This window comes from Garra rufa, chromosome 2 (genome assembly GCF_049309525.1).
Source record: "Garra rufa chromosome 2, GarRuf1.0, whole genome shotgun sequence".
NCBI lineage: Eukaryota > Metazoa > Chordata > Actinopteri > Cypriniformes > Cyprinidae > Garra > Garra rufa.
Genome location: NC_133362.1, coordinates 22,917,222 through 22,944,261, shown reverse-complemented (window position 1 = coordinate 22,944,261; position 27,040 = coordinate 22,917,222). Strand labels below are relative to the sequence as shown.

The 27,040-nt window shown below is 35.7% G+C and overlaps 1 protein-coding gene across 1 annotated transcript in view; it reads right to left on the bottom strand.

Annotated features, from left to right (window-relative positions):
* Positions 1-2,137: 2,137 nt before the first annotated feature.
* Positions 2,138-27,040, bottom strand: part of unc5b (unc-5 netrin receptor B) — an 80,373-nt gene continuing 55,470 nt past the window's right edge. The window contains exons 2-17 of the mRNA XM_073833909.1: positions 25,596-25,820; positions 23,287-23,430; positions 22,943-23,046; positions 22,441-22,621; positions 18,970-19,137; positions 18,701-18,865; positions 16,229-16,261; positions 12,532-12,726; positions 11,881-12,243; positions 10,478-10,565; positions 9,541-9,709; positions 9,127-9,366; positions 8,888-9,037; positions 5,529-5,693; positions 5,237-5,415; positions 2,138-3,263 (exon numbers count right to left, since the gene is read on the bottom strand). Of these exons, the coding sequence (XP_073690010.1) occupies positions 3,098-3,263; positions 5,237-5,415; positions 5,529-5,693; positions 8,888-9,037; positions 9,127-9,366; positions 9,541-9,709; positions 10,478-10,565; positions 11,881-12,243; positions 12,532-12,726; positions 16,229-16,261; positions 18,701-18,865; positions 18,970-19,137; positions 22,441-22,621; positions 22,943-23,046; positions 23,287-23,430; positions 25,596-25,820 (2,735 nt within the window). The 3' untranslated portion in view covers positions 2,138-3,097. The remainder of the gene's footprint in view (positions 3,264-5,236; positions 5,416-5,528; positions 5,694-8,887; positions 9,038-9,126; positions 9,367-9,540; positions 9,710-10,477; positions 10,566-11,880; positions 12,244-12,531; positions 12,727-16,228; positions 16,262-18,700; positions 18,866-18,969; positions 19,138-22,440; positions 22,622-22,942; positions 23,047-23,286; positions 23,431-25,595; positions 25,821-27,040) is intronic.

Here is a 27,040-nt window from a genome sequence, read left to right as displayed (position 1 = left end):
GCGCAATTTAAGGGGTAATGGAAACGCAGCTACTGTGACTTTTTCTCGCAATTGTGAGTTTGCATCTCGCAATTCTGACTTTTTTCCTCGCAATTGCGACTTTGTATCTCGCAATTCTGACTTTTTTTCTCACAATTGCAGACTTTTTCTCAGAATTGCATTATATAAAACTCTCAATTCTGACTTCATTTCTCAGAATTGTGATATCAACGTGGAATTGCGAGTTATAAAGTCAGAATCGTGAGATATAAACTCACAATTCTGAGAGCAAAAGTCAGAATAGCATCATATACACTCGCAATTCTGAGAAATAAAGGCGCAATTGCATGATATAAATTTGCAATTATGAGTTATAAAGTCAGAATTACAAGATATAAACTCGCAATTTTGAGAAATGAAGCCAAAATTGTGTAATATAAACTCGCAATTGTGAGTTAAGTCAGAACTTGTAAGTTATAAACTCAAATTTTTGTAAACATATCAGTCTTTTATTTTCTCCTCAGAACTGGACTTTATAACTTGCAATTGTGAGTTTATATCTCACAATTCGAAAAAAAGTTAGAATTGCGAGATACAAACTCGCAATTGCGAGAAAAAAAGTCAGAATTGCGAGATACAAACTCGCAATTGCGAGAAAAAGTCAGAATTGCGAGATACAAAATCGCAATTGTGAGAAAAAAAAAGTTAGAATTGCATTTATATCTCGCAATTCTGACTTTATTTCTCGTAATTGTGAGTTTATATCCCAAAACTCTAAGCAATTCTGACTTTATAACCTGCAATCGCACATTTATATCTCACAGTTATGAGCAAAAAAGTCAGAATTGTGAGATAATAAGTCATAATAACCATTTTTTTATTCAGTGGTGGAAAGAGGCTTCCATACTGTACAACCATTTTCAAAAGTGACACAAAAACACACTTGTCTTGTTAAACTAGGAAATATAATTTATTGCATAAAAATTATATTTAGTTACAGTAAGAAGTCTAAACATTTATGTACAGTATTACTTTACAGCATTACATGGAAAAAAAAAAACCTCATGACTTCTTCTGTACCTTCTTTGATATAAAATAACATCTGAAAAAAAAAGAAAAAGGTTAAGTTTCGGCCACACTTGAGAATCCATAAACAGCAACTACCATCCAGAGAGAAGCAAAGCCCATTTAGCTTTACATGTAACATGTTTAAAGGCGTTTTCATGTAACATTGACCGAGAGACGACTGAAGACATTTCAGAGCCATTTAAAAGCTTCAGAGTTCAGAATCCATCAGGGAATTTCAATGTTCTAGGCAGCCTTCGTCATATAGAATCCTCAGAACTCGTTCACTGTGAAGACGAAAAGCTTCCAAAGCAAGGGATCCCTGACCCACAATTACAGTCGTTTTGTTTGCATTTATTATGGCTGAGAGGCCTAAGAGGTCCAGTTTTCCCCAGCTTAGTTACAGCAGTGATCAGAAAAGGGAAAGCAGTACGATTCCCATTCCACGTACTTCATACACGAGACATCAAGACGTCCACAGATTCACTTTTTGTTGTGCACTTGCATAGTACTTATAATAGGAAAAGGATGAACAACAGATATGATGAAGTCTGTTCATCCATATACACTGTAGCACTGACTCATACACACAAACACACACCTCAGCTTTTTTAATTCATACCTTTACAGGTATGAACAGATACTGCACTTTTTTTGTTTATTTGTTGCTAGACATTTGAATACTTGTGATGAAAAAAAAAAAAAAAAATGGACTAACATCCACTTCAACTGATTATATGACTTCTGATAATAAGCAGTACATGGCTTTCAGGCTTACTCAAGGGAAACCCATTAAAACCTGAAAGTCAAAACAGACAATAAAGAGCAAGTGGGTCATACTGCAATCAACAGAGCACTTACGCCACCTCTCAAGGCTACTATTTATAATTTAAACAGCACGACTGACTGGCATCAAACCCCGAAAAGGGCTTTCTGCCATCCGCGCAATTTTCATCCTATTTAACCAGCGCAGCATATTTGCAGTACGCATTCCCCAGAAGGATCAAAGCACGTTTAACCTCAGCGTAACATTTCGATTTCATCCCATCTCAGTTTCAATGACCAAAAAAAGCCTGCTTTTATTTGTGAAGTACATCACAAATATTTCAATGGACATTTATACTGCAACCCCGCCTAAGTTCAGTCAGAGAGAAGAATGCAGCGACGCAAAACAATGCCGTTACAAACAGAAAACTGAAAACCAATAATCCACAAATAGGGATAATAACTTAAAAAAAGTCCGTTCCCTATAGGAAACTAATATTGAATATAAAAAAGGTAGAGGCTAATGAAAGTATGATCAGAGATCCAGCAAGAAGTTTGGTCCTCTGCTAACGAGAACGCACAAATTCATTCCTGTATGCTATTCCAAAAGACACACACACACACACACACACACACACACACACACAGAAAATAGCACTTCAAACTAAAGTCAAAGTGAAGCTCTGAAGCATGTGATTTGTTTCAAGAAACTGAAACCATTATGAAAGCTAATTTTAGTGCAGATGATCATAGCTCCTTGTAGTTGGCCTGTTTATCCAGGTTTCCATCTCAACTGTTGTTTATTTGTGTGCGAGCACGTTTCCTGAGGAGCTTGGTGCACTGCTGTTTTACCGGACGCAGAATCTCAGTGTCTTTAAGCATCTAGCGGTCGCTAGGAAACAAAGCCAGCGGCTTGATGTGCAATGGCGTTTGATCATGTACTTTCACACTTGGTATGTGTAGCAGGGAATCAGTGTGTATCAGTATGATGCAACTATCATTTAATCATGAACCGTGCCAGCAAACACGAGCCTTCCTTTTCAAACAACATCTCTGTTTTGTGATTGCAGCTTTGTCACGTTTGCTACATTTCGATATGTATTATTCGGAGATCATCCAGAGCGTCCGACCCCAGCTCATAGGCATCGCGATCCTTGGAATATTCTGCTTGAGCACAAAGGAACTGAGGTAAAAGGCAAGTTGTAACGATGCACTGGAACGCAGTTTCCATCCGCTTGCATTAATTCTAGGTTTTTAGTGGCCTTTTTCGCACTTTTTGATTTGCCGATCAGCAATCTCCGTCCGTCGTCATGACAACCAAGACCTCACTCTTGCCCATCTCTTCAAGAGCTGTCGCCAGGGAGACCAGGTCTGCGTCACCCTGGTGACAAGCTTCCCACAGGTCTAGCAGCACACCTGTGGGGCTGGGTTTGGTTGCAAAGTAGTTGAGATACCTGAGGGAGAGACAAGATGAAATTATTCTCTTCATCTATTGTGTTGAATATATGTGACCCTGGGCCACAAAACCAGTCCATTTTTTTGAAATTGAATAAGCTTTCCATTAATCTATAGCACGATATTTGACCAAGATACAACTATTTGAAAATCTGGAATCTGAGGGTGCAAAATAATCTAAATATTGAGAAAATCACCTTTAAAGTTGTAAATGGAGTTCTTAGCAATGCATACTGATCAAAAATTAAGTTTTTATATATTTACAGTAAGAAATGTACAAAATATCTTATAATTAAATAAAATACTTATAATTCTTATGTTTTTTTGCATAAAAGAAAATTTTGTCATTTTGACCTAGACAATGTATTTTTGGCTATTGCTGACAAAGAAATGATCAGTCTATAATTTTAATGGTAGGTTTATTTGAACAGTCAGGGAATGAATAACAACAACAACAACAACAACAACAACAACAACAACAACAAAATCCAGAAAAACGCATTTCAAAAAAGTCATAAGTTGATTTGCATTTTAATGAGTGAAATGAGTATTTGACCCCTTTGCAAAACATGACTTAGTACTTGGTGGTAAAACCCTTGTTGGCAATCACAGAGGTCAGACGTTTCTTGCAGTTGGCCACCAGGTTTGCACACATCTCTGGAGGGATTTTGTCCCACTCCTCTTTGCAGATTCTCTCCAAGTCATTAAGGTTTCGAGGCTAATGTTTAGCAACTCAAACCTTCAGCTCCCTCCACAGATCTTCTATGGGATTAAGGTCTGGAGACTGGCTAGGTCACTCCAGGACCTTAATGTGCTTCTTCTTGAGTCACTCCTTTATTGCCTTGGCCATGTGTTTTAGGTCATTGTCATGCTGGAATACCAATCAATGACCCATTTTTAATGCCCAGGCTGAGGGAAGGAGGACCCAAGATTTGACGTTACATGGCCCATCCATCGTCTCTTTGATGTGGTGCAGTTGTTCTGTCCCCTTAGCAGAAAATCACCCCCCCCAAGCATGTTTCCACCTCCATGTTTGACAGTGGGGATGGTGTTGTTGGGGTCACAGGCAGCATTCCTCCTCCTCCAAACACGGCAAGTTGAGTTGATGCCAAAGAGCTCGATTTTGGTCTCATTTGACCAAAACACTTTCACCCAGTTCTCCTCTGAATCATTCAGATGTTCATTGAGCCTATACATGTGCTTTCTTGAGCAGGGGACCTTGTGGGTGTTGCAGGATTTCAGTCCTTCACGGCGTAGTGTGTTACCAATTGTTTTTCTGATGACTATAGTCCAAGCTGCCTTGAGATCATTGACAAGATCCTCCCGTGTAGTTCTGAGCTGATTCCTCACCGTTCTTATGATCATTGAAACTCCACACCGTGAGATCTTGCATGGAGCCCCAGACCGAGGGAGATTTACAGTTATTTTGTGTTTCTTCCATTTGCGTATAATCGCACAAACTATTGTCAGCTTCTCACCAAGCTGCTTGGTGATGGTCTTGCAGACAATTCCAGCCTTGTGTAGGTCTACAATCTTGTCCCTGACATCCTCGGACAGCTCTTTGGTCTTGGAAATGGTGGAGAGTTTGGAATCTGATTGACTGATTGCTTCTGTGGACATACAGGTAACAAACTGAGATTAGGAGCACTATCTTAAAGGAAGTGCTCCTAATCTCAGCTTGTTACCTGTATAAATGACACCTTGGAGCCAGAAATCTTGCTGATTGATAGGGGATCAAAAACTTATTTCACTCAATAAAATACAAATCAATTTATGTTTTTCACTGTTCAAATAAACCTACCATTAAAATTCTAGACTGATAATTTCTTTGTCAGTGGGCAAACGTACATAATCAGAAGGGGATCAAATTATTTTTTTCCCTCACTGTACACCTGTGTGACATATGACTGGTTTTGTGGTCCAGGTTCACGTATGATTTTTTTGGTCCTTTGAAAGATGAATGCAAATTTACCTGTCGAAGTCCAGCCTGCGAGCCAGCATTCTCCAGTCACAGCCGCGTGCGCTGGGGGCATCCAAACTGGCACAAATTTTCTGGCGTATGGAGACGGGCAGTCGGAAAGCATACGGGCCCACTTGAGATGAAGGCAGACACGAACCGCCTGCTGGCAATGGTGAGTGGGGGGGCAGAGTCTGAAAAGACGAAAAGACAAACACAAAGGAAAACAAGTCAGTGGCAATTTTTTTATGTTATTAAATCATTCTTGGCAATAAATAATGTATCTACAGCCTGCTGTTTTCTGTACCTCTTGGATGTCAGTGTTAAGTTGGAATATCTGTCCTTCCCCCTCCACCTGTCTGACACAGATCTTGCAGGTGAGCTGGGAAACCACCAGGCTTCCTCTCTCCAGACTGAAGGTGCAATGTAACGGCCGCTGACTCCCACTCCAAATGTGGTAGAACGGGATTTCCTGGGAAACATGATACACACGATTAACAGAAAGGAACACTGGGAATTACATCTGTGGATCCTCAAATGGGTAACATTTTAATAATACTTGTATGTACATATAATTCAATACGTCTACATATTTGAAAAATATAATATACACAACTGTTTAAAAGTTTGGGGTCCTTTATTCAGATCTATAACATTATAATATAATTTAAAACATTATATTGTAACATGATTTCTGAAGAATCATGTGACACTGAATTGACCTTATGCACGAAGCGTTCTTTAGAACTTCCGCATAAAGATAAGCCAGCTCATAAACTTCCGCAGAAGCTCATTTTATGTGTGCTATATATTAGGTGGCCACACTTGAGACTCATCTACTGCCTCGTTCTTATCAGAAACTGAGAAAAATTATAATTGCAACATTATAAACAATGTTAGCGGCATGAACATTCAGGTTCATATTATTTAACAACATATAATTTAAATGCGAGTTTGGTAATCCGTACTCTCCATATCTGCATAGTTGTATATTTAAATGCTGACAGCTAAACACTATCATAACGTGTTTAGGCTAACATTAGTTAGCTAGCCATACTTCTCTTCAAGGACATCTTAATCGTATTCTTAATAATCAGTAACTTGCCTTCATGAACACATTTTTAAAATCTTGGAATATTTTAAAGCCTTTATTATTTTCTAACTCTACAGCTGTGAAATAAAATGTACTTCAAGGACTCACTTTTCATTCATAAAAACGGCATCGGAAAAAATGACTTTTCACTGAAAACAACGTCTATTTTTTTGGCTAAAATAATATGGAATTACCCATATAACCAATAGATGGCAGCAGAGGATTATGTATTATGCAGCTGCCTCTCCCTATATTTTTCAAGACGTCTTGCTTTTCGATTTATTATAAAATTACCAGTATAATAAATTGTAGTACTTTTACCGCCCTTAAGTATATAGTATAGCAAGTGCAGAAAATCATTAAGCTCACACACAAACAGCCTATAAGGGTGAATTATTTAAATACTAATATATAGTTCACTACAGATACCTTAAATATTGATGGTATAATAATTAAATAATGCACTCAATATGAATCGATAGGAATTTGAAATATTTTATAAAATTTAATTACTCTTTTAAATTTTATCTGAACTGTAAAACCTATTAAATAGCCTATATTTAACCAACACATACTTCTTACTGCTGAAGTTTTGTTACTCTGAGTTAAGTCTGAATCATTTAAAGTCCCCCTGAAATCAAAATTAAAGTTTTTTGTCTTTTAGTATGAATATATTAGCCTTAAGATTATCTATAAGCTAGTGTGCTTCAAAACAACGACAAAATTCGCGTTTACAAGATATGGGCATTCAAAACTTACAGTCTCATCACTTCCGCCAATATGACGTTCTGTCCAATTAAATGCTCTCTAGAGTCCGTATTGTCCCGCCCCCTACACAGAGACGCAATAACACGTAGAAGATCATATGTGCGATCGGCATGTATTAAACTACACAGCCTCAGCATGATTATGATCACTATTTTGTTTTAGCAAGAGTTTCATATTGAATCTGTGGGGTAATTTATTAGTCTGTGCCGTGGCTGTCATAAGCTACAAATGCGGCTTTATCGAGCTTAACGGCTCTGGCCCGAGCAGATATTAATGGAACGCTATTGGCTATTCAAAATAAGTGGGTGGGGCTGGGCGATATGTTTTTGTTTCAGTTAAAAGTACGTCACCACATAGAATAACGCTGCGTGTTTCAAGGCACTTCAGTGGACCTTTAAGCTCTTTTTTTTTGACATCAGCTTGTCAGATGTTTGGTCCGGTTATTACTGTCAATCATAGCAATGACTGGCGCATATTTAGCAGATTTACTCGCGCATTTTTTTTAAACTGGCATTTGTCATTCTTGAAATGGTGCATGGACGTTTGGTCCTCTTAGACAAACAACACTTTTCTTCGATTGTGAATGGATTATGTAGAGAAAACGAACAAAGTACGCTCATATTACGGCACAGTACAGTTGACCGGAAATGACTTAGCTGGCTTGACTAAACAAGGAAGTAATCCGTGCATATGGTCAATTCTATGCAAGCCTGTTTCCATCACTAATTAAAAAACAAAAAAAGGTAATTGCGACTTTTTATATCACAATTCTGACTTTTTTTCCAGAATTGCGAGGTATAAAGTCAGAATTGTGATACTGTATAATTCACTCGCAATTCTGAGAAATAAAGTCAGAATTGTGAGATATAAACTTGCAGTTATGACATTTTTCTCAGAATTTTGATATAAATATAAATATAAACTCATATTATATTTATATCCCATATTATACCCCCCCCCCATTACTGGACTCGCAATTGCAAGTTTATATCTCACAACTCTGAGAAAAAAAATCAGAATTGCGAGAAAATGTCAGAACTGGGAGGAAAAAAGTCGGAATTGCAAGATATAAACCTGAAATTGCTAGAAAAAAGTCAATTGTTAAATATAAACCTGCATTTGTGAGAAAAAAAGTCAGAATTGGAAGTTTATATCTTGCATTTCTGACTTTATTTCTTGCAATTGCAAGTTTATATCATGCAATTCTTAGAAAAAAGTCAGAATTGCAAGAAAATAAATCAGAATTGCGACATAAACTTGGAATTACAAAAAAAAGCCAGAAAAATCTGATTCTGAAAAAAAATCAGAATTGCAATAAATAAAGTCAGAATTGTGAGATATAAACTCGGAATTGTGAGAAAAAAGTAAGAATTGCGAGAAAAAAGAATTGGGAGATAAAAACTCGGAATTGGGAGATACAAACTTTTGAGAAAAAAGTTAGAATTGGAAGTTTATATTGCAATTTTGACTTTATTTCTGGGAACTGAAAGTTTATATCACGCAATTCTGAAAAAAGAAAAAAAGAAAAAGTCAGAACTCGCAATTAGCTTTTTTTTATTCAGTGGAGGAAAAAGGCTTCCATAGAATTCAGCTTTGTCATCACATGATTAAATTAACATTTTTAAATATATTAAAATAGAAAACACTCATTTTAAATTGATATAATATATCACAATAAAAATTTTAATACATTTTGCAGTCTTGGTATTTTAAAGATATTTTTATAAGGAAAATTGTTTTACAGATAGTAAAATATTAACTGTAAATTCTACCCATATAACCAATAACAATAGAAAATCTCTCACCTGATATTTAGCCAGGAGTTTACTTCTCCAATGAGAATGAGGAATGTCATGGATTGATAGCCGCAGGTTGTGGTAACTATCCTTAAAGAGGAGGGGTTTAGGATCCTCTAGTAATACCCCACCCAGACTTCGCTCAACCTCTAATACTTCCTACAAATAGAGGACAAGATTTTAGCTTGTTTCTAAACTAAACAATTTATTGGCATAGTAAAGCCATTGAGCCGGGCAGACAAACAGACCTTAAGGGCATGTGGGGTATCCTGTATGCAGTAAACCCTCAGGCTATAGTCCAAGGAGAGGCACGGAGCCCGGGGAGCAAAGAGGGCCAACTGCAGCCTCTTACAGGCTGGCCGAGGGGGAGCCGACTGTCCCACCAAACCATACGTCCCCAGCTGCTCCATCAGAATATGACAGCTTTGCTCCTCCACCTGTAGGTAGCATGGTGTTGTCAGACTCTCCTCTCCCACTGTTAGCACCTCCTAGTGGACAGGAAGAAAAGAGTACGTTAGAACACGCATCCTGATTTATTTCATCATCCATTAAGACTCATTTATCCACATCACTATTTATAAAATGCTCTCCATTCTGCTTCACTGATTCCCTGTCATTATCTTATGATCTAGCCTCTCTCATTTTTGACACATCATCCTCACCTCCCAGGCGCCTTGATGGTTCTGCATTTTAAGGGTGAGGGTCCAGTCTGGGGGCTCTAGCTGGGCGCAGTGAGGTAAAGTGAGGACTACAGGTCTGCTTAGCAGCATGCCAGAGGGTCCACAGCTCACCACCGGACTTAATACCGTTTGACTACCATCTGACGGCAACCTGACACAAAACACAGAGCAAGAGAGGTTAGCAGCTCTAATTCACAATGACGTTCATGCCCCTAGCCAAATTCAATACAAATTAAAGAGCACAACATCAAGAACACAACAGTTTGAACTCTCTTCATCTTTAGAACTCAAATTAGGATATTTCTGATGAAATCCGAGAGCTTTCTGACCCTGCATAGACAGCAATGCAGCAACTGACACGTTCAGGGCCCAGAAAGTTTGGAATTATATAAGGATGAGTGATTAATGACAAAATTTTTATTTTTGGGTGAACTGCCTCAAGGAAGCTCAAGGAAAAGGACGATGTGTTCAACCAGAGCTATGGCTCTGACAGTAATTATTAGTGTTTTGAAAGCATTTATGGCAGCTACAAATAGTGAGAAACACAAAGCTTGCATTCTGCAAGCTATGAAGGCGCAGTGATATTTATATATTTCATATTTGACAATAAAAACAAACACTGTAAAAAAAAGAGAGAGCCTCAGCAAAAAAGTCGGAGCTCAGACAACCATTCAGTGTTTTTAAGACACATTTGTTTGTTTTTGTTTTTCCACTGTGTCATGTTATTTTCTTCCTAGCGCTGCCATTGGGGTCACAGCGTTTGTGCAGTCAATATTGCTCTGCAGGGGCTGTTGAGATGTCTTGAACTGGACTATTTGCAAGTACACAAAGTGACAGATAAATGCAAGCGCTATATGTTGGCAAATGACAGTGTGATGGGGGCAGGGCACTGAGAAACAGTTTTAAGTGGCTGACTTACGTCGTTTTCTCCCATTTGTTAATAATGAGATACATCTCGTAGAACTTGCCCTGAGGAATCGTCCCTGGTGGAACCAGCAGGCTCACCCCTGGCAGGGGAAAAGGAGATTAAACAGAGGGAGGATTAAAAAAACAATGTTTTTAATTTAATAGCTTGAGTATATCATTACAGTATTTTTGCACTGTAATGTGAGCTAACAGGATTTTGAGAGCAGCAAATTTTTAAAACAGCAAATCCATGTGTGCATACACAGTTGCAATCAAACATTTACATACACCTTGTGGAATCTGCAGAATGTTAATTATTTTACGAAAATAAGAGGGATCATACAAAATTCATGTTTTTTTTAATGTAGTACTGACCTGAATAAGATATTTCAGATGTTTATATATAGTCAACAAGAGAAAATAATAGTTGAATTTATAAAAAATAACCCAGTTGAAAAGTTTACATACACTTGATTCTTAATATTGTGTTGTTACCTGAATGATCCACAGCTGTGTTTTTTTGTTTAGTGATAATTGTTCATGAGTCCTTTTTTTGTCCTGCTGTTCTTCAGAAAAATCACACAAATTATTTGTTTTTTAAACATTTTTGTGTATTTGAACCCTTTCCGACAATGACTGTATGATTTTATAATCCGTCTTTTCACATTGATGCTTCAGAAAGAAAACCAATGCATTAAGAGCCAGGGTGTAAACTTTTGAACAGAACGGAGATGTGTACATCTTTCTTATTTTGCTTAAATATCTTCTTTTTTTTCATTTAGTACTGCCCTTCAGAAGCTATAGAAGACACTTACATGTTTCCCAGAAGACAAAATAAGTTAATTGACCCTGATCTTCAAATTCAAAAAGTTTTCACCCCCGGCTCTTACCGCCTTGTTTTTTCTTCTGGAGCATGTGTGATCGTTTGAACCTTCTGTAATAGCTGCACATGAGTCGCTCAGTTGTCCTCAATGTGAAAAGATGGATCTTAAAATCATACAGTCATTGTTGGAAAGAGTTCAAATACACAAAAATGCTGAAAAACCAAAGAATTTGTGGGACCTGTAGAATTTTTCTGAAGAACAGCCGGCGGTTTAACTGTTCAGGACAAATAAGGAACTCATTAACAACTATTCCTAAAAAAACAGCTGTGGATCATTCAGGTAACTACACAGTTTTATGATTCAAGTGTATGAAAACTTGAATCTTTTATCTAAAATTACTGTCTTTTATGTGAACAACATTTTTATGTGAAATATGTTATTCAGGTCAGTACTGAATTAAAAAAAAAATAGTATGATCCCTCTTATTTTGGTAAAATAATTAACATTTTGCAGATTCTGCAAGGTGTATGAAAACTTTTGAAATCCAACTGTATATATATATATTTGCACCAGTGTCAAATCCAGCTTCTACCTGTATTAGGGATGGTAAGACGGCCACCAAGAGAACCGAGTGTGGCGCTGGCACTGTGACTGGGCTCCCTAGGTAATGTATGCCCATGGTGGTCTTTAGGTCCAGAGCCCACGGTCTTCAGGCTCATGATCTCCCCGTCAGTAGAGCCCGGGCCTGCTGGAAGCTCGAGGGAGGACATGGTAGAGGAGTTGTACACCTTTATCTTCAGGCTAGGAAGTGGGTCCAACAGGGGAGATGTAGTCATAGGGATCTTATGCTGGGAGTCCAGGGTGGCCTGCTGCAGTGAGAAAAGCGGCCCGCGGAAGGTTCCAGCACTGGCTGTGAGGTCAGGAGGGGCTGTCGGATTCAGTAGGTGTGGATTATCTAACAAAGTAGAGAAGCGAAAAGAGAGAAAGAAATGTTTCAGGCTAGCTGCAAAGATACGAGAGGATTTGCCTAAGAAATGAGAGTATTAAAGTGAAGAGGATTTAAAAAGGGAGCCATATAAACAAGTTATAGCAGATTAAATAGTTTGGGGAGAGCAGGTGACAGCAAGAGAAAGGATTAAAACTTAACATACATCGAGTTTATATTAGGTTTGAAGGTGTGAGAGATGGAGTGAGAATGAAAAACGGAAAAGAAAAAAAAAAGGTGAGGAAACAGATGTCTCACCCTGTCGTGGAGGTTTGTAGTTGCCAGGGTGGAAGGCAGCGGTAAGGGCTGAGGATGAATCTGTGATTTCACCATGAAGATGACGGCAGCTCCGACGATAGACCAGGATGCCCACACACAGCACGAGGATCACACACAGCAGCAAAGCCCCCACCAGTCCCGCGTACACCGCTAAACCAGCTCCGGAACCCAGAGCTGTGACACATACAGGTACAGATTTATTCATATGCAAACCTGTTACAGATGTAAATTAATACATTACACACTACAGAAGTGTGATCAAAGGAAATATACATAGGTTGGAAGGAGTAGAAAGGTTAGTGCCCAGACTTTTAACTAACAAGATAAAGCCAAGGATTGCAGCTTGTTCTGGTCAAGAGTCACCCACTTAGACACCAAAATGGCTGTTCGAATGACATAAAATGACCATTCACAGATTATTTTGTCTATATGCATTACTTCAACTGATTTCTAAGAAGTTATGTGGCGCAGGTCAATCCGGTTATAACCGATGTTTATTTAAATAAACAAATAAATAATTAAATAAAATGTAAGTAACACATAATCATAAATAAATATATAAATAAATACATAAAAAGTATTTCATGACTTGTAGATAATTTTAAAATGGACTGTTTATTAAATAAATAAATAAACTATGCAAGTGACCAATAATCATAATAAATAAATAACCAGTGACTGCAGACACTCTTTGCTCTTAATGATATTTAAAAAATAATAAAAATTATTTTAATAACAATTAATTCACAATAATAATAATAATAATAATAAATAATTATAAAATTACATATACGTTTTATAATTATAAAATAATAATTAAATACAAATTCCCAAAGTTACAAAAAGTGTCAAGACAGTAAATGATTTAAAAATCAACTATTTATTTAAATAAACAAACAAATTAACACATAAATAAATATATAAATAAATAAATATTCATGCCTGTAGATTATTTAAAAATCTACAGGTTTATTAAATAAATTTAATTTATTAAATAAACTTTATTAAATAAAGTTACCAATAATCATAATAAATACATAGTATCTGCCTGTAGGTAATTTTAAACTGGACTGTTTAATAAATAAATAAATAAAATCTCATGCCTGTGGAAAATAAATAATATAAATAAAGTATGTAAGTAACCAATAATCAAAATTAATTATTATTATCTTTATTTAATTATTTAATAAATAAATAAATAAATAGATAAATAAATAAATAAATAAAGTACATAAGTAACCAATAAATAAATAAAAAAGTATCTCATGCCTGTAGATAATTTTAAAATAGATTGTTAAATAAAAAAATAAATAAACAAAATACATAACAAATAATTATAAATAAATAAATAAACAAGTATATCATTCCTGTAGATAATTTAAAAACAGACTCTTTATTAAACAGACAAACAAACAAATAAATAAACTATGTGAGTAACCAATAGTCATAATAAATAAATAAATAATGTAATACATAAATAAATAGTATCTCATGTCTTTGGATAATTTTAAAAAGGATTGTTAAATACATAAATTAAATGTAACAATTTTTTTTAAATAAATGAAAAGTATCTCATGATTTTAGATAAATTAAAAATAGACTGTTTATTAAACATGTATGAACAGTTGGGGGTGCTGTGGATCTAACAGTGCATTGTGGGACTCTCTGCGACTCTTGATCCCTGGCTTTTTTTATTCAGCCAACGCTGAATTAAGTACAATATTTACATACCATAGTGCGCTATAAAAAGGTTTAAGGAGAAGAGGAGAGACAGGAGTGATCACAAAGGCACTGCACCCAAGAGACACAGAGGAGAAAAAAAATGAGAAAGAGAGCAGATGCGTGTGAAGAGTGAGAGTGGGCAAAAGGGCTCACGTGGCAGGACGGAAGTGAATCCGACAGCCGTCTTAACTTATTATAGCAGAAGGAACCACGCCGAATTAGGTGCGTTACTTTTTGGTCTCTCAAGTGCTGAATGTCACATTGATCTCAGAATATTAGCATCACTTGAACTGTAAGCTACACTATTGATCGCTTTGGGCCAGTAAGATGCACAGTCATTAACTTCAATGTCTTCAAAAAGCACTCTATTTCTGAACCAAGATTGCATATGTATTATACATTATCTTCCAGGAATGCCTATACACATTTTCCTGTGTGTGTGTGTATGTGTGTTTACAAATTGCATATGCTATGCAGAACAAATCAGTGTGAAGTCATTATTTTAGTTTTCTTTGTGCATAAAAAGTATTCTCATAGATTCATAAAATCATCACATGGACGATTTTAACGATGTCCTTACTACCTTTCTAGACCTTGAACGTGGTAGTCGCATTGTTGTCTATGCAAGGTCGAAAGCTCTCGGGTTCATTCATCGCTAAAGATGAATGGGCAAAAATACCAGTGGAGACATGCAAAAAGCTGGTCAGCAATTCTAGGAAGTGTTTGATTCCTATAATAGCCAAAAATTCTATTGATTATTGAGAAGGGTATGAATAAATTTGGACCACTTTTTGTTCAAATGTCCACAATGATGGAAACATCGTACATCGTCTTATCATCTTTTGGGAGAAGCCTGTGTCATTTCCGGTCAAAAAAAAAAAACTTGCTGGTTGAATAAAAGTAACTTTAAGTCAGAATTTGCCAGGGGTATGAGTAATTTCAGGCTTGACTGTATATAGATTAATAGGTAACACTTTACAATAAGGTTCTTTAGTTAACATTAGTTAACCACATTAGTTAACATGAACTTATAATGAACTGCACTTATACAGCATTTATTAATCTTTGTTAATGTTAATTTCGATATTTACTAATACATTATTAAAATCTTGTTAAGTAAGGGATAATGTACAGGCAGCCGGTAGTTATCGCAGAAATAAGCCCCGACAGTGTGATCAGGACCCGACGCGAAGCGGAGGGTCTTGTATCACACTGAAGGGGCTTATTTCGGCGATAACTACCGGCTGCCTGTACATTATCCCGCTTATTACACGGCTACTTGCCACATAAGGAAAAAACTGGACATGAATATGAATTTGAAACTTTTTATTGGCATATTTGTTTTAAATTAACATTTTTATGCTTCCGCGAAACGATATAGTACCACGTGACTAACATTCAAACTATGTACGTTAGTAAGACAATTTAAATAGATTAATGTCGAAATTTTCCATTGTTAATTGTGGTTGTCCAGTGTTTGTCACAAGATGGCGCCAAACGGTAATCTTTGTTGGCACGGAGGGATTTTAAACATGCAAGTAGTACCGGCTATGCGTTATTACTTTGGAGCGGTGATTATTTGAAAAGAACGAACCTGCAAATGTCTCAACTGACCAATCAGAATCAAGCATTCCAAAGAGCCGTGTAATAACGTTAGTTAATGCAATGTGAACTAACATTAACTAACAATAAACAACTGTATTTTCGTTAACTAACGTAAATGAACATTAGTAAATACAGTAACAAATGTATTGCTCATGGTTAGTTCATGTTAGTTAGTACATTAACTAATGAACCTTATTGTAAAGTGTTACCGATTAATATTTCCAGTCACTTTTCCTTGGGTTTCCCAGACACAATCACATAAGTAGCCAGACGCACAAAGAGAGAGGATAAAAAGTGGATACAACAGAGTGTCAAATAAAAAACTTACGATATTAAAAAGAAAACTTACGATGGTTTGCTTGTTCAATAGAAACCTTTTTATCTGTTAGGAAAAAAGGCAAAAAACAAAGAAAAAACAAGAAAGAATGAACATGAGGATGGATGAGCAAAGTTATGAGCGTAGATCAGAGATGACTGCAAATGAAAGTGGAATAAATAATCAATAAATGCAAATACAAGACTCAGCAAATGAAACATCAAAGCATAAACTCAGAACTCATAGGTTTATGGCGGGCAGAGCAAAAGTAAATATCTTAGAGCTCTCAAGGGACGTAGGCACTAGAGGAATCATTTGTGAGGAGATATATATATATATATATATATATATATATATATATATGTGTGTGTATGTGTGTTTGTCAATGCTGCATTATTGATGCTTGAATCTGGGTTGTGCTCCAAGTTTAAGCCCAGACAGACCGCAGTAAAACTTGCAGTCTGCGCTGTGTTCTGGCTGAATAGTGTGTGCATGTGTGAGTGTGAGTGTGTGTGTGAGCAAGCTATTGATGTTCTCCTGAGATAATTCAATGCTGTCAGCTGTGCTCTTCCAAAACCAGCCCTGGGATGAGCACCCAGTGTCAGGATGAATCTGGCTCACCATCACATGGCTGATGTGTTTCTTCACTTGCTAGTATTAAAGTACATTTTGTCTGGCTGCCCAAACATCACCGATTACCCTCTTGTCCATCTGTGCTCACAGCCATGTGCTAGCTCATTTTCTGAGGGTGTGAGGACTAGTGTTATAATGTTTTATTTTTTATTTTTTTACTAAATAAAATTTAGAAACACTGCCTTGGCAACTAGCTGAAACTTTAGTGAGGAACAGGTTTATATATCTGTTTTCCATTTTAATATACTTTAAAATGTTTATTTCTGTGATGGCAAAGCTGAATTTTCAGCAGTCTTCAGGTTTACATTATTCTTAAGAAATCATTTCTTGAATGAAAAACCAAACTGTGATTTCTCTCTCTCTCTTTTTTTTAGTTTTAGTAATTTTGTTGGTTGCTTTTGTCATTTGCTGTTCAAACGTTTGGGATCATATTTTTAAAGAAGTATTTTCTGCTCATTAAGGCTGCATTCATTTTATTAAAAATACAGAAAAAAACTGTCATGTTGCAATTCGAAATAGTGGTTTTCTATTTTTAATATACTTTAAAATGTAATGTATTTCTGTGATGCAAAGCTGAATTTTCAGCATTACTCCAGTTTTCAGTGTCACATGATCCTTCAGAAATTATTCCTTGAATGAAAAATCAAACTGTGATTTCTTGTTTTTTGTTTTGTTTTTAGTTTTAGTAATTTTGTTGTGTGCTTTTGTCATTTGCTGTTCAAAAGCTTGGGTTCAGTACGATTTTTAATGTTTTTTAAAGAAGTATTTTCTACTCATCAAGGATGTGTTAATTTTATTAAAAATACAGGAAAAAACTGTAATACTGTGAAATATTACTGCAATTTAAAATAGAGGTTTTCTTTAAAATATAATCTATTCCTGTGATGCAAAGCTGAATTTTCAACATCATTACTCAAGTCTTTAGTGTCACATGATTCTTCAGAAATTATTTTAATATGCCAATATTACCAATATTGGAAACATTTGTGCCGTTTAATATTTTTTTGGGGAACCTGTGATACTTTTTCAGGATTATTTGATGAATAAAATGTTAAAAAGAACAGCATTTATTCCAAATATAATTTTTTTGTCACAATATACACCACTTTTTAAAGTTTGGGTTAAGTACATTTTTTCTTTCTTTCCTTGTTTGAAAGAAATTAATACTTTTATTCAGCTAGGATGTGTTGAATTGATAAAAAGTGATAGCAAAGACTTACATTGTTAGCAAAGATTTATATTTTTAATATATGCTGTTCTTTTTTTACTTTTTATTCATCAAATAATCCTGAAAAAAGCATCATAGGTTCCAAAAAATATATAAAGCAGTTACTGTTTTTTAACAGTGATTATAAATCCGCATATTAGAATGATTTCTGAAGGATCATGTGACACTGAAGACTGGAGTAATGATGCTGAAAATTCAGCTTTGCATCACAAAAATAAATAATATTTTAGTATATCAAAAGAGAAAACTTATTTTAAATTGAAATAGTAGTGCATATTATTACTTTTTGTAATTTTCTGTAATAAATGTAGCTTTGATGAGCATAAGAGACTTTAAAAAACATAAAAAAATCTAACTGATCCCAAACTTTTAAATGGCAGTGTATATATCCATATCTAAATACTAAATTTGTATTCAAGTTTTAGTTTATCAGGTTAAACTAAATGGAACTAAAACTTTTTTTTTTGGTTTATTCTTTAATTTAAGAGTCAAACTTTGCTTTTTACGGTTTAGATTGTAGTCAACTATAATAATAATCCTGGTGAGTACCAGCTTCAAATCAGTCACTTATTATTTGACTGGCTGAGTCACGTTTCATTAACGCTGACATTTTGTCACTGATGATGCTGAGTCATGTGACTTACTGCGGGCACACAGTCCTTCGGTGCAGTTTTTGCTCTCCATCATGCTGCCGCTGCAGTGACGTCCTCCGTTACGAGGCGGAGGCGCCTGACATTCACGGCTTCGCCAGTGTGTGCACTCTGTCCCACACGCTGACCACTTGGCCCACTCCGTCCAGCCTCCATCCACTAGGAAAACACATAACAAGCAATTATGCAGTGAATCATACATCTATTACTGGATCATGTGAGTTTGTTAGTGCTTATATAGTGCGCTGTGTAAGTTTGTTCACCTGGACAGAGGGTGGTGCAGGTGACTCTCTGGAATGGCGGGCCGTCACAGAAGGCTCCTCCATTGAGCGGTGCTGGATTGGTGCAACTGCGTGTCCGTCGCTGCCAACCCCGCCCACACTGTGCATTACACTCTGACCACTCTGTCCAGGATGACCAGCCCCCACTCACTAAGGAGAGTCAGATACACATATACATGAGACACATATACACATCAGGGCTCTCAAGTCTCACGCATTCACCGTGAGACTCACGCATTTCAACCAGTTCACACGCTCTCACGCCACACCTTGTATTTCTCACGCTGAAAAGTAAGGGATAACTTGTCCCGCTATATGGTGTTAATGGACGAGGTGCAGGCTTTGCAGAGAGAAGTAATCTGCCAAGCTCATAGCTGTCTTGAGAGTTAAATGGCACCTACCAGCCAAAAAATTAGAATTTGCTGTTTTCTGGTATATTACGTGATCCCGCTAAAATCACGTTCGTCACTAGGCAACGTAGACGCGCACACACGGGACAAGGCCAGCGGTGGAATCGTTGCGGGGCTGCGGCTTTCTCTCGCAGTGGAAGCGTTTAGTACAGTTGAGGAGGTGGTCGCGTTGCGGTCTCGGAGCGGACGTTGCCATTTGTATTTACTAGAAACTAAATAAATGCAGCAGGGTTTTTCATATTTATTTTTATTTATTTATTTTTTCCATTTTACGATTCCTAGACAAAATCACTTGCCTGTGATCAAAGATAGTGAAAATTTATGTTGGGGATTACAGCCAAATTTGTGCAAAATTATTAGTTCTTCAACAGCTTTAACTAATTGTGGGCCTGAAATTAAGGAAAAGACAAGATAATTGGTAAATCTGCTAAAAAAGACAGACAAATTCATCCAAATAAAATAAATTGTTTTATATATTTCAAAACACGAAATGCATCAACATTGTTGGGAAGGTTATTTTGGAAATAGACTGTAATAGGCTACAGATTAAATTTCCCTATTTAAAATGTAATTTAAAAGTAGAGCAACTATTTCAATTGCTTTAGAGGTAGTGTAACATTACATTTGATTACTAAATTTCTAAGGAATGTTTTCAACTGTTAATCCTTTTAAAAACTTTTTAAGCAGGCAGGTTTACCTTACAGTAGCACTCAACACTAATTACTGTCAATTTTACAAAATCCTTCATCACTTGAATTAAGATTATAATAATTTAATTTTAAAGCACAGCCACCACAAAATCTTTAGCACCTCTGTTTAACTCCTGAAACATTGGTGTCTCTTATTTTAAAGCTGTCAATGCGATTTGGGAAATAAATCAATCAAAATATTTACATGTAACCCACTTTGTAATTGTAAACATTTTTAAAAGTAACTGTAATTTAACTATATCTGTTATTTCTCAGTAACTGTAACAGATTAGTTAAATGTCATTTATAATTAAATTACATAATTCAGTTATATGTAACTAATTACTCTAGCTAAGTTCAAGCCCCTACCACTGTCATCAAGGCATCAAAGTGTGTAATAAACACTTGAAATACAAAATGACATTAGTAAGCTGAAATATGTACCCTCTCTCTTTCACAAACACACACACAGATTGACATACATGCTATGAGCAAGTTCTGCAATCCTCCTGTATGTTTACAGTATGTGCATTGAGCACTGCTGTTTAGTTTGCTCGTTTGGGGCCAAATTTCTTTTTTTACTTTTGATACATGAATTTGACTTATCAAATCTATCAGTTGTTATATTTTTTTATTTTGTGCAGGTTAATTATGAACAATAGATAGTTGAAAACTGGAGAGAATTGCGTGGGGCCGAGGGGCCGCTGCTGCAAATATTTGAGTGGCTCCTCCCCTAACAGATAAAATCTCACTCCAAACTTTTTCCAAAACTTGAGAGCCCTGACACATGCAGGTATGATACAGATACAGACATGATTTGCTCTGAGGAAAATATAGCCTGTTAGATACACTCACTGGACTATTAAAAAACAATTAGCAATGCAAAATAAACTACAACAAGACACAATTTACAAAAGGGCTGCATATTATATCATACATGAGAGATAATGTGCCGTCAGCATGTCAAAATCCCACTTATTACACAGCTGCTTACCAAATAAATTAATAAATAAACATGAAATATTGATTTTGTGCTGAAATGTTATGTACCCTACCTTTCTAAAATTTGGGGTTGTTAATGTTTTTAATGGTTTATGCTCATCAAGGAACCATTTATTTGATCAAAAATACAGTAAAAACAGTAATATTGTACAATATTCTTACTTTTTTATTTTAATATATTTTAAAATGTAATTTATGCCTTTGGCAGCCATTATGACTAGTTTTAGAATCTAGAGTTATTTATTTCTTATTTATTCATTTATTTATCTCATTATCTAATGATTTTGAGTGGATTGTGGGCTTTACTGTAAATAGTTATATTTTAAAATGTGCTATAAATAAAGAATCAATAATAATAATAACAAAACAACAATAATAATAATTTATACATTCTTATTATTTTCAATGTATCTCAACTATCTTTTTATGTAATTTTACAGTTATTTATTTCTTATTTATTTAGTTATATATGTGTGTGTGTGTGTGTGTGTGTGTGTGTGTGTGTGTGTATATATATATATATATCTATTTATTTATTTATTTATAAATCTTCTGATCTTATGATTCTGAGTGGATTGTGGGCTTTACTGTAAATAGTTATATTTTAGTAATTTTATTTACTATTTTATTTTGTTAGTTATATACAGTATATATATCTTCTTATCGAATGATTCTGAGTGGATTGTGCTTCTTTGTAAATAGTTATATTTAAAAATTTGCTATAAATAAAGAATCAATAATAATAATAACAATAATAATAATAACAATAACAAAACAACAATAATAATAATAATTTATACATTATTATTATTATCAATGTATCACCACGTTGAGAAGTTTTTGTGAAAATCGTTATGTATTTTTTTCAGGATTCTTTGATGAATAGTACAATTATTTTAAATAATTGTTTAAATAATGTATTATTTTTAAAATAAATATTTTATAACATTATAAACATCTTTAAAGTCACTTTTGATATGTTTAATGCATCCTTACTGAATAAAAAATATTTCTTGAAATAAAAAAAAATTATTTACCCCAACATTTTTGAATAGTAGTGTATATATTTGAACTATTTAATTATGAAAGAATAAAAAGAGTGCAAAGAAATACAAAAAACATTAAACTTTCACTGTGTGGGACACTGGTTAAATGTTAAATGATCATTATAGACTGCAGAATACTGAAACTGACCAATAAGGAGTGAGTAATAGCAATTCAGAGAGGTGTGTAATAAATATTCATGAGCACTAGGGGTGATTCTAGTTTTCTTTTGTCTAGGGAACTTTCCCTTGACAGTTTCATTCAATGATTCAGATCGCTGCAGGGGTTCTGATTGGTCAATTGGTTACCGTAGACGATGAGTGTGGCAGTGCTGCTACGTCTCTTAGCGACCACATTGCGAGCCACGCAGGTGTAGTTAGCCGTGTCAGAAAGTCGAGCCTGCTTGATGATCAGGTCATGGTCGATGGTAATTAGAAAGTTAGAATCTAGCGCTGGGTCAATGAGCTCTTCGTTCTTCAGCCAGTCCACCTGTAGCATTATAAAAAAAATCAATTTGTTCAGTTTGAAAAAGAATGATGTGTATTTAGACCAGAATTGCACTTAAAATCATTTGAATAGAAAATTACAAAGCATCAGGCATGTTCTGAATACAAAAAAGGTGTAACTGAATGAACAGGGGTTGAAAGTTTTATCAAAGCCTGGAATATTAAAGTGCCAGGGCTCACAGGTTTCACTAAAACCTCAAGGAATCAAACACTGTTTGTTTGTTATTATGCATGAAACAAACTGAGAAAAAACCCAGTTGGAGGTTGAGACAATAACAGAAAGGATAAGAAGGCGATATGGCACCTCAGCAGGTGGGATGCCCTCTGGTGGACGACACTGCAACAAGACTTCCTGCTCCAGACGCACTTCCCTGCCAAGTGGCTCCTGTTCAAAGTTCTTCCTTAGGTCTGATAAACACAGAAATATATATATATTTTTTAAACCAAAACAAACAAAAAATGTTTCTTTTTTTTAATTCTAAGCCAAAAAAAAAGCATGTGTAATGGATTAAAATAGCAAAAAATAGTGAGTGTTCTGTAGTCAGAATACTAGGTTTCTCTTCAGGTTCTGTCTTTTAAATGCAGAGTGGCTGCCTAAGAAGGCATGTCGCAGCGACAGATCACATAAGCTGCTGAACACAAACTCACAGGCGATGCGGACATAAGCCCGCCGGCTCTTTGTGGTGCCTGCCGAGCTCCAGGCAACACACTGGCACCAATAATCCTCCAGTCCAAACAACTCCTCTACCTGCGTCCGGGAGACAGAGATATCTACTTCTCTCACTACTAGACCTAAAACAGGGAAGAAAGTAGAAAGAAGAAAACATGAATAAATCAGTCAGGTTTTACATATGTGTCACTTACACATTCTGACAGAGGTAGCACAATTGCAAGCCTCAGACTGTGTCATTCAAAAGTTTGGGATCACTAAGATTTGTAATGTTTTTAAAAGAAGTTTCTAATGCTCATCGAGGCTGCATATATTTGATGAAAAATACAGAAATGTACAATTAAAGTTTTTCTATTTTATTATACAATAAAATGTATTCCTGTGATCAAATCTGAATTTTTAGCATCAATACTAATTATTACTAATTATTTCAGTGTCACACGATCCTTCAGAAATCATTATCAATGTTGAAAACTGTTTTGCTGCTTAATATTTTGTTGGATTCTTTAATGAAAAAAACAGCATTTCTTAAAAATAGAAATCTTTTCTAACAATATACACTACCATTCAAAAGTCTAGGGTCAGTACATTTTTATTCTTTCTTTTTTTTAACAAATGAATACTTTTATTCAGCATGGATGTGTTAAATTGATAAAAAAGTGATAGCAAAGACTTAAATTGTTAGAAAAGATTTATATTTTGGATAAATGCTCTTCTTTTTAACTTTTTATTCATCAAAGAATCTTGAAAAAAAAATATCACAGATTCTAAAAAAATATTTGACAGCACACCTGTTGCCAACATTGATCATTCTAATAATAAACCAGCATGTTAGAATGTTTTCTGAAGGATCTATGACACTTAAGACTGGAGTAATGGCTGATGAAAATTCAGCTTGCATCAGAGGAATAAATTATATTTTAAAGGTTGTATCAGCGATTTCAAGCCTGAAACATAAAGTTTCAAATTCAGCTGACCTTTCTTCATGATCCGCTCGCTGCCTGCCCCATAAATTGGCTGTAAAAAAAACTTTCGCTCTGCCTCCCTCACACCCCTGCACCAGTACGAAAGTCCACAACACCAACCCCCTGACGGTGATTGGTTGGAACACTGTTTGTTTTGCTGTGGAATCGTTGGTAGCACCGACTGTTTTTTTGGCATATCTCGGACCCTAGGCTGACCACAGAGACGCGTTTTTTTTACAGCCAATTTATGGGGCAGGCAGCGAGCGGATCATGAAGAAAGGTCAGCTGATTTTGACACTTTATGTTTCAGCCTAGAATTGCTGATACAACCTTTAAAGTATATTAAAATAGAAGCCATTATTTTATATTGTAATAACAGTTCGCCATATTAGAGTTTTTTCTGTATTTTTGATTAAATAAATGCAGCCTTGATGAGCATTCTTGAGAGAATTCTTTAAAAAACATTACGAGTCTTACTGATCCCAAACTTTTGAACAGCAGTGTACATTTACATTGATGTATTTAGCAAATATAACAAAAATATTTTATAATAAAATATATAGAATACAATGAATATATAACAAATATAATGAACGAAAAAAACTAAACAAAATAATAACTAAAAACTAAATCAGAAAAAATGAATAGGCACGTAAAAATGTATTTGTTATTTTGTTTTAAAAATGTTTAAATTAATACAAATAAAAAAAAATACAATCATTTAAATCTAATGTCATGGAGAATATAGCAAAGAATAAAAGTTCTGAATAAAAATAAGCAATTGTCAGTCAGCATATTTACAGACAAACGGTTTTGCTAATTTTATGATTCAGTTAGCTTGGACATAGCTGTGTTCACAGCTACACAGGCATACTATAAAGTACTCAAATGGCTTTGACTATTTCAGTCATTCGCACTGCATGGGAGTGAGTGGGCGCTAAAGTGTTCTCTTAGCGTGATTTGATTGATTTCTTTGTGATTCTTTGCTATTCCTTTGTACTTTCATGTTTTAGCTTTCTGTTTAACACAATTTTAAAAATAAGTGGAAATAATGTGGGCTGATGGCTTCTGCAAAAGCATACACCATTGATTATGAAGTACACAGCAGGTCTGTCTTTAAGGGTTTATACCTTTGTTCAAAATCAGAGAAAATGAATGGGATTTTTACCTCTGGAACTGACTGTTTGACTACTTTCAAGCATCAATCTCTGAAATGGCCTATTCTATAGTATACTACCAAGCCAAGACCTGGTTATAACATCTGACTGTCTATGTCTATGGTCAACAAACACATATGAGTCTTGTGTTCAGGTAGACTCTACCTGTGATAGGGTCCAGACTCTCCTTGGTCACATGGTCGTTCTGATTCACCCATTCTCCGTTGCATTTAAAGTATATCTGTGTGGCCGGAGCAGCCTTGCAGGAAAGTTTAACAGGTCTGTTTTTCACTATAAAGGCGTCCTCTGGCTCGCTCTGGAATTCCGGCAACGGTTCGGCCGGGGCAGACGGAAATGAGTCCGGGAGAACTTCACTGTAATCGCTGCCATCTACAAAAAACAAAGAGAGAGCGGTAAGAATGTGTACTGTTTATGCGAGTGTGTATTCACAAGCATGTATCTGTCACTGCCTCAGGGGTTATGGCGAAACAGTCGGTGTGTGTTCAGAAAGACTCGGTCCCTGACATTTCAAGTGTACTCTAGTAATACAGCATTTGCTCATCTCCGGCTCAGTAAAGCATCCCTGGGGAGTCCACACAGAGCCAAGATGAAGGTGGGGGAGCTTGACCTTCCATTGAAACGCCCAGTGATCACACATTATCCCCTGACATTTTCCCAGTGACAGATCCCTCCCAGCGCAGAGCTCATCCAGGGGCCTGCGTGTTTCACGGCTCCGCACCTAGGCCCTGTCACCTCCAACACGACAATGCTGTTAACCTTTCAAGCATTAAAAGCTACACAGGCTATTGACTACAGAGTGAAAATGAGGTCTGTAGACACCGGCGCCGTGGGGGAAAGTTGTTGGTTTGCGCTTTCTGTGATTTGTAGCACACGCTTCTCAAAGCTGACAATTTTTTTTAGGTTCGTCAACTGTGAAATGCTATTTTTTTGACTAACCTTAATTATACTAGGGTGATAATGTGCTAAACTTAAAAGCATGTGTGCAGAGAAGTAAATGTCCTTGGGTTTTTCCCCCCCGATTTAATGCAAGTTTAATGCACTACGGTTTCTATTCTTCATTAGTCTGCAATATCAAAACAACAGTCAATGTCAAGACTAAAAATTCATCCTAGAGTTGCTCTCTCATTGACAGGCGTAATTACAAATGACAACAAAGGCAATTACAAACAAAAATAAGACTCAGATGGAGATGACACCTCCTTTTGGTCGTGACAGGGGAGAGTTCAGCCATTAAACTGCAAAGGCTCTCATGGTTGAAGGCACTGCTTGAGTTTAATTATCACGCACGTACAACTGTCATCAACTGGCATTGTAATGATGTGACTAAAATATTTCTGACGGCATAGCTTATCTTGCTGCAGTGCAGGAACATAATTTAGTTCTCATTCATATCCCGGAGCAGGTTGGACTCTAAATTAGCAGCTGGGCCATCACAGGAATAAATTAAATGTATTTTTTAATTTTAATAGTAATAATAATATTTTTAGTAATTTAGTTTTAATAGTAATAATATACAAAATATCAATAATATCAAAATATTACAGTTTTTACTGTATTTTTTATTGTGTGTGTGTGTGTGTGTGTATATG